Source organism: Cornus florida, unplaced genomic scaffold, assembly GCF_030987335.1.
Source record: "Cornus florida cultivar Cherokee Brave unplaced genomic scaffold, ASM3098733v1 CherokeeBrave_3.0.0_Hap2_Chr02, whole genome shotgun sequence".
NCBI lineage: Eukaryota > Viridiplantae > Streptophyta > Magnoliopsida > Cornales > Cornaceae > Cornus > Cornus florida.
Genome location: NW_026775572.1, coordinates 26,411,212 through 26,419,494, shown reverse-complemented (window position 1 = coordinate 26,419,494; position 8,283 = coordinate 26,411,212). Strand labels below are relative to the sequence as shown.

Below are 8,283 nucleotides of genomic sequence, written 5' to 3'. Positions count from 1 at the left end.
AAAGATCAAACTTTGTGCACCCTAAGTCCTGGCATTGCTCTAGGCTCATCAACCCATCAAGCCTCGAAAGATCAAATTTCGAGCACCCGAAGCCCTGACATCGCTCCAGGCTCATCAAGCCTCAAAGTAACCAAACTTTGAGCACCCTAAGCCCTGACATCGCTCCAGACCCATCAAACTTCGAAAGATCAAATTTCGAGCACCTGAAGCCCTAGCATCGCTCCAGGCCCATCAAGCCTCGAAGTGACCAAATTTTGAGCACCCTAAGCCTTGGTATCGCTCCAGGCCCATCAAGTCTCAAAATATCAAACTTTGAGTACTCTAAGCCCTGGCATCACTCCAGGCCCAACAAGCCTCGAAATATCAAACTTAAAGTACTCTAAGCCTTGGCATCGCTCCAGGCCCAACAAGTCTCGAAAGATCAAACTTCGAGTAATCTAAGCCCTGGCATCGCTCCAGGCCCAACAAGCCTCGATATATCAAACTTAAAGTACTCTAAGCCCTGGCATCGCTCCAGGCCCAACAAGCCTCGAAATATCAAACTTAAAGTACTCCAAGCCCTGGCATCGCTCCAGGCCCAACAAGTCTCGAAAGATCAAACTTCGAGTAATCTAAGTCCTGGCATCACTCCAGGCCCAACAAGCCTTGAGAGATCAAACTTCGAGCACCCTAAGCCCTAGCATCGCTCTAGGCCCAACGATCCTCGAGGAACCGATCCTCGAGTAACCAAAACCCTAGCATTGCTCCAGGCCCATCAAGCTTCGAGGAGCCAATCCTCGAGCACCCTAAGCCCTGGCACCGCGCTAGGCCATCAAGCCTCGAGAGACCAACTCTCGAATACCTCGAGTCCTGGTGTTACGCCAGAAGATATCACTTTGAAGGACTGGAGTCCTAGGGGGCTCGTCATCAGGGGATTGCGTATAGCACGAGACTAAGGTAGGGTCTTAGCGGCTATAGAGAATCTATGTTTGGGAAATTTAGGAGGATCTTAGATTGGTGGATGAGAAGTCAAGAGGTGCCTTCGCTCACAGCAAAGCCCGATTAACAAGATGATGGGATTATACATGTTATGACAACAAACCTTAAAATCACATTTAATACTGTGACAGGCTTGACCAATCGACTACCAAGCAATATTTAATGCCCCTGATTAAGAGAGAAGTGACATGGCAATGTAGGACAAGGCTCGAGGAAAGGATTAGACCCTTCAGACTCCTAAATCTCCAGGATTACTCACGTAATCTAGATTGGGAGTAATGTATGCGAGGAACCATGCACGGAAGGGACCATTGGATAATAACCAATGGAATTCGGATCTATAAATAGTACTGTCCTATGAAGGAAACACCAACCCAGAAGAGGAGGCTGTCATAAGATATTGCATACTTGCCTTATCACCATCTTTATCTTTGATAGTTGGTCTTCTTCTCCTCCTCCTACACTGAGCATCTCTGTTTTTCTTGGTATTTGTATTTCTGATATCACCATTATATTATTGTTCACTACCTGGTTGAAAAAGAACCCCTACAAATACTCAGTTGTAATTGAAATCCATAAATAGGAACAAAAATATGATTTAGTAAGAGGATAAACTTGAAAAGGAACACAAATATGATTTAGTAAGAGGATAAACTTAGAGTGGTATGGTAACATGGATTGTTTTATTTAATTTATGTTTCTCTAAATAGTATCATATTAGTAAGTTGCTCTTATGTGGCACATGCATATGGTTTTTCAAGCATAGAGTCTCTAGAACACGATTCATTATATGAGAATATAACAAATGCATACATAATAAGATGACCTTTTTCTCTTTCTGTTGCAAGCAAAAGGTTATATTGTTTAACATGATCCTTTGAGATCTCTCATGAATCTTCCTACTTCTTTTAGTTCCTTTTTTCCTTCGCGATTGCAGTCATGCATTCCTCGAGTCCCTGGCTGTTCTGGTCCTCCAACAGCACAATAGCGGCACTTAAATTGTTGCTCCTTAGAAATTTACGCATGCATAAACTTCTAACCCGCATTTGAATTATGATTAAACGCAGCTCGCGCTTCATAGCTCAAACTGATTCATCAGTTCCAAGAAGATGTTCTAAATCAATTAAATATCAGCAAAAGAGCTTCTATTCATCATTTAATTGAACTACAATAAAATCGCCCAAATTGGCTACATTAGCAATTAGTTTCAGGAAAATGTCCCCTAATGCAGTTAAATGTCACAAAGGGAGCCTATAGAAGTTCCTTAAGCATCGAATTGGAATGCATCATCCAAAACAATGACCACGTGGTGATGTTTTGCAAACAATCTATCGTGAAGAACTAAGATAGACAGCCGTGAAGGTACAGAATATTTTTCTGGGAAGAGCAGGGAAGCAACTAGAAATTTCAGAACAATCTAAGAAGTTGCACATCTAGGGAGCTCGGGTCATCTTCACTCTTGCCGCCGCCTTCTTCATCTGGCGAGCACGCTCTCTCGCCTCTTTCTTGCGAATAGCCTCTGCACTGAGCTTTGCCTCAGCCTCCATCATTTTCCTGCGCTCAGCCTTTTTTTTCTGCAAGGCTTCTTGTCTAGCATTTTGATATTCTTTGTATGCCTCCTGGGCAGCCTTCAATCTAGCAGCTTCTGTTTTAGATCGAGCCTGTGTTGGATAGCTAAGAGATCAGGATCAAAATTGTCAAGTTCCATTATTAATTGAAAAAATATAGTTAATAGTCTAACCTACCTGTGAACTGAGCTTGTATCGTCCAATTAAATCAATGTAATAGGGTACAAGAGCCACCAATCGAGTCATGTCAGCCATATGATTGACATCGGGGAGGGCAAACTTGAACATCAACATTTTCTTGTGTTTACCCAAGAATTGATCAGAGAAATGCATTGAGATGAAACCCTTGCCAAATTTCTCCAAAGCTTTATCACCAAAGACCTGCAGAAAACCACACCAAACCATGTCACATAAGTCTAAAGAGAGTCATCAAGAAAGAGGAAAGATGTTTCCACAGAACAAGAGTTCCATGGCTGTTAGAAGAAAAAAGATCCTACATGACATCAATAAAACCACATACAGTAGAAATAAATTCACAGCAAACAGTAGATAGAGTAAAACACTGATCAGAAACACTCAAGCACTAGAGTAAGGCATGATACTAACAGGTCCGGGATGACAAAATTACAAGTCTGAGAGTGGGAATCAAGGAGTAGATCCAAATAGATAGAAGCAGTAAAATATAATGGCAGCTTGAAAATTTAAGACAAGTCAACATAAAACTGAGAGATGGAGCAGTAGTTAAACATTAATTCAGAATGCTTACGGCTTACAGCTCCAGGGACAGCAGCGGGCAAGCTGTCTGTGTTTTCGTTCCACCTGATTCCCACTGGTTTAATGTCTGATCCAATTTCACACTAGTTACAATTAGTAACACATTTAAGGACCACGATGTCTCAAGGACCAAGCATTTTACTTTTAACACAACCGCAGGGCACAGCAAATACTAGCAACCATGAATATTTTATGTGGCAAACTAAATTTCGATTCAACCATTTCTCACCATTTATTCTTTCAGTGAATAACACACAATGAACTATTATGTCTACTAGCTCTTAATACAGTGAAAATGCATAATGAGTACCCAAAATAGCTTATCTCAAGTCCTGCTTTCCCCACCCCACCTTAACCCAAACTTACACCCAAACTTACATTTTATTTTTCCTTTTTCAGTTTATTCTTTATTATTATTATTAATTTTCCCCAAATGGGCCTGGATTTTGTTTGGCCATAAAAGGCATCTGTTCTCCAAATTTATACTACCAAAACATTGCAATATCCTAAGAGCCAAATCTAAAGAGCTAACTTCAACATTCAAACCCATGCAAGAAAAGAACAGCACATTTATGCAAATGAGTAATAGAAAAGCCAAATGATAAATAATAAAACTAATGATCAAGCACATATATATATTTACAAGAACATGTCAATACCTGATCAAGCACAGCTTCTGTGATCAAATCCCCTGCCACCTCCTTCGATTCCGAAACAACCCCAAAATCATCAGCCACCCATTTCCTACTGCTCGGTGGTGATACCAAACTAGCAAATCTCTGAAGATCCCTAAGCTCCTTTTGCATAGTTTTCGCCGGCTTCTTCTTTGCTAGAGCGAAAACCACCTGATCCATTGCATCATCATTCATAGAAACCTCGAATGTAATCTCATCCCTACACGGTACGACCATATTGTACAATCTAGCTATCAAATCGTGCCGACTCTTTAGCTCCATTGTTGCCAGCAAACCCTGACAAAATCTCCTTCCACTTGCATAGAATTTGAACACAGTCTGTCCTTCTTTCAACAACAATGGCGAGTCATCGCCTACGCCGACGCCCAACAGACTAAAATTCTTGTCGAAAATGGAGTCTTTGGTGGCGAATTTCGCCGCCCAAGACAATGCAATGTTCTCATTCTCTCTCCTACCCGTAAAGTAATTGATTGCAAACATAATCAGAAACGAACCACACACAATCTCGACAGTAAACGATCGCGAAACATCAACATTCTTAGGGTTCGAAATCGTTTTCGAATCAGAATTGGAATCAACGAAAGTGGCATTATTTTCATCAGATTTTGTGGTTTTTGGGATTGTTTCAACAGGGATGCCTTCGAATTCATCTTCGTCCCAGTAATCGAAGGAGGCCGACGAGGGTTTCGGAGGAAGATCAGACGACTGAGATGAATCTGTCGTTTGTGGGTTTGGTGATGGAGTGCTGGTATCAGGTGGGCCATGGTGGGACTCGGGATCGGACTGAGTGAGAATTGGCGGTGGAGGTGATCGGAGAGGGAGATCGGTGAGTTGGAGCGAGTCGTCATCTAGAGTTTCGTCATCGTCGGCGTCGAAGCCTTCGAAGTGTGAGTCGGCGGCGGCGACGGAGGAGAGAGCGAGGTGGTGGATGAGGAGAGAGAAAATGGAGAGGAGGGCTATAATGTAGCAGAGTGTGTCACCTCTAGGAAGGAACAGAGACGAGAGAGGAGAGAACCAGAGAGAAGAGGAACTGGAAGGCCGCTTCGCCATGAGATTGTGCACTCCTATTTGTTTAGAGCGAGAGAGAGACACTGAACTTTTAGAGAGAGAAGCGAAGGAGAGGTGATTTTTTCACTGGAGGAAGACAGGACAAATTTAGAAACTGGCAAATGGGGCCGTTTTGGTAACTTCGTTAATATCTGTACTAGGACTTCATTAATTGGCTCACCATCGGTCATGACTCATATATCCTACCGAAAATTTGCAACCATAATTATTTATTTATTTTACTATTTTTTTTTGCAAATTCCAATGCTTAGGTGGCAATGACACATTTATTTATTTTTGTGTTACAGCATAACCTATCGTCTATGAAGCACAGACATAGATATGAGACACATACGGCGACACGACAAATTTTAAAAAAATAAGACACGGACACGACAAGAATACGCCTATAAAATTTTATATATATATATAATTATATATTCAAAATATAATTATTAGAATCTTGTACAAATAAATAAAATAACAACAAATAACAGAATCAATTTTAATAATTTCATTATAAGAAAAATATAGACAAGACAAAACAGAAAATAAATGAAAAATAAAGTTGATTCAAATTCCAAACGAAGATGTGCAGAAGAGACATAGCTATAATGAACTAAATATGTATATGAATAAACACATATACTTTCTTTGACAAAATCTTGTTCATGTAACTTATATATATATATATATATATATATATATATATATATATATATCTTGTTCATGTAGAGAGATAATTGAAGAAGATGAGAGACTGAGAGAGGAGTGAGAGAAAATAAATTTTGTCTCACAGAAGCGTCGGACCGTGTGTCCGAGCCTCGGACACACGTGTCCAATAAAAAATAATATTTGGACACTTCATAGAAGTGTCGGACACATGTCCGAGCCTCGGACACAGGTGTCGGTGTCCGAAAAGTGTCCAACACTGATACGGAACCCTGGAATGAGTATCCGTGCTTCATAGCCTATCATCCAAGCTTTCTTGTTCTTATAATTATAAAAAAGATAAAAATTCTCACACCACCTCTCAAGTAAGAGTCCTTACCATTAATTAGCTAAGTTTAAAACTCCCGATTGAAATAGCATTACATAAATAAAAAATAAGCATCAATTTGTCAGTGACCTAACAGTATCAAATTTCTAATTCCGACAATAATTCTTCTCATGTCGCATTATGATTTTTTAAATGCAATGACCAGGCTACACCCTTAAAAATTGAAATGTGATATATGATATGATCAAATTCAGAGTTTTATGAAATTGCCAATATAAAAGTTGTAATGGTTAACCCTTGTACTTAATGGCTAACAATTTGGTCAATAAAACTTTGCGTGTATTGAGCCAAAGTTCCATATTCAAATTAAGGAACAGTTAGAAAAATGGAATAAATTATGGTACTTCAATTACAAAATGAAAATGACTCTTGTTTTCTCATTCTCACTCAATAAAAGGAGAGGTCTAGATTTCACTCTTCAGTGTAGGCCTTTGGAAGGGTGTGATTTACTACTTATCTATCGGGAAAAAAAATAAAAATAAAAATAAATAAAAAAATTAAATTGTTTGACAAACCATTTTGTTAAGACGAAAATATAATAGTGTGGGCATACATTGAATCCTAAAGATACAATTAAAAAAGTGTTGTTTGATAAAACTAATAATTAAATTCTAAAATTTTAAGAGCAGCCATGTTAGGCACTCCAAAAAGATTCATTTGCACTCCACCCCATTAAAGCTATATGCTCTAATTGGTGTGAAAGCAAAATTGTTACCACATTTCAATTAATTCGACAAATTGTTCCTACATTTTAATTAATTCGACAACGTCATGGCATCAAATAAAAGTGCAAGAAATGTTAAACAAGCCGATCTATGGCTTGAGTAGCATTACTTGTACTTGTACTTTATAATTTTTGCAATTATATAAATTTAAAGTTGAAGACCATCACGATCTCTTTAACAAGTACAGTACACAAGTGAGAGTCAATTTCTGAGTATTCACTAGCCTATACCTTTTCTTACCAACTCGTGCACACAACAAAAAGCTCATTTCCAAGTGAAAATGTACCATCTTTCCATTTTTAACTTGAATGCTATACCAAATTTAGCCATTGAATTTTACAAATATATTATTTTTAAAGGCAATATTTAGGGGACATACCATCCATATCATTGCAATCTTAAAAGGGCAACAAAATATACTATATTTGAATTCAACAAGCGTAGATGCTTTTTAAATCCTCTAGTTTGAGTAAAGAATAAGGGGGTTGCTTGGTTCAATTATCTAAAAACAGTAGTTTTCAAAAACGCAAAAAACATAAAACCGTTTTCAGATAATTATAATAGATTGTTCTCTAAAAATAAACTTTTTGTAACCGAGTTTTCAGAAATTTTTTTTTTAGAAAAACTAAAACCAATCGAAGTTTCTTTTGTCTTCTGATATTCAATTCCCTGAAAACAGAATACTGAACCAAGCAACCTAAATATCTGACTATCTAAATTTTTTTTTATAAGATCCCCAGAATACCAATTTCAAGAAATATTCTAAGATACTGAAATTCCATATAAAAGTTACCTATATGTTCATGTCGTAACTGAAGAATTAGAAGGATGATTGACAACGTTCAACTTTGTCATTAAAAAAAGTGCAAAACACTAAAGGGCATTGGTAATTTTTATATGAATTATCAAAATTACATAAGAAAGAGAAGTAGTTAGACGCGGAATCAATCACTAATTACAAGGGCATCTCCCTATCTCAACGAAAATATGTTCTTGATCTTGTGTCTGAGATTGGTCTGCCAGGTGCTAAGACTGGTTGATACTCCTATGGATATTTCAGTCAAGCACCTAGCGTAAGCCCTCAGCAGAAGCAAAAACTATGGAATTGCAAAGAACCACATATTTTCCCGCTAATGGTGGCTAATGGTGGAAGAGTAAAACCTATATTGAAGTTACATATTGAAGTTACAAAACAAGTGGAGCATGCATGTCAATAACCTGAATTATAATTTGATTTGCCAATGGAACGTCCTCAAATCAACTCCTCTGAGTACGGGTCACGTATTGTGGTTTCGGATATAAGATATCAAATGTATGAAGACGACCTGCCAAATCGAGAAACACAAATGTTCAACAACAAAAGATGAGCATTGCAGGCATAATGTGCTTGAAACATATCTTCTTTGATGTTCTCGATTTTTATGGTTTGTTTTGTT

General features: G+C 38.2%; 2 protein-coding genes across 6 annotated transcripts in view; both read right to left on the bottom strand.

Moving 5' to 3' along the window:
* Positions 1 to 2,106: 2,106 nt before the first annotated feature.
* Positions 2,107 to 5,188, bottom strand: LOC132294390 (uncharacterized protein At5g49945-like). Its single transcript, XM_059792228.1, has 3 exons — positions 3,980 to 5,188; positions 2,724 to 2,927; positions 2,107 to 2,639 (listed from the first exon to the last, which is right to left on the bottom strand). Exons 1-3 carry the CDS (start codon positions 5,063 to 5,065, stop codon positions 2,412 to 2,414), a joined length of 1,518 nt encoding a protein of 505 aa, XP_059648211.1. The 5' UTR covers positions 5,066 to 5,188; the 3' UTR covers positions 2,107 to 2,411.
* Positions 5,189 to 7,674: 2,486 nt separating this feature from the next.
* The window catches only part of LOC132294389 (DExH-box ATP-dependent RNA helicase DExH7, chloroplastic), a 77,297-nt gene continuing 76,688 nt past the window's right edge, over positions 7,675 to 8,283 (bottom strand). For all 5 annotated transcript variants that reach the window (XM_059792227.1, XM_059792224.1, XM_059792223.1 and 2 more), the window contains one exon: positions 7,675 to 8,172. The gene's annotated coding sequence lies outside the window, so the exon portion shown is untranslated. The remainder of the gene's footprint in view (positions 8,173 to 8,283) is intronic.

Excerpts from the sequence above, each read along its gene's own strand:
- LOC132294390 (XM_059792228.1), bottom strand. The coding sequence starts at position 5,065 with ATGGCGAAGCGGCCTTCCAGTTCCTCTTCTCTCTGGTTCTCTCCTCTC. Across the intron at positions 2,928-3,979 it reads CAGAAGCTGTGCTTGATCAG|GTCTTTGGTGATAAAGCTTT; the intron begins GTATTGACATGT and ends GGTTTTCTGCAG. Across the intron at positions 2,640-2,723 it reads GATACAAGCTCAGTTCACAG|GCTCGATCTAAAACAGAAGC; the intron begins GTAGGTTAGACT and ends TATCCAACACAG.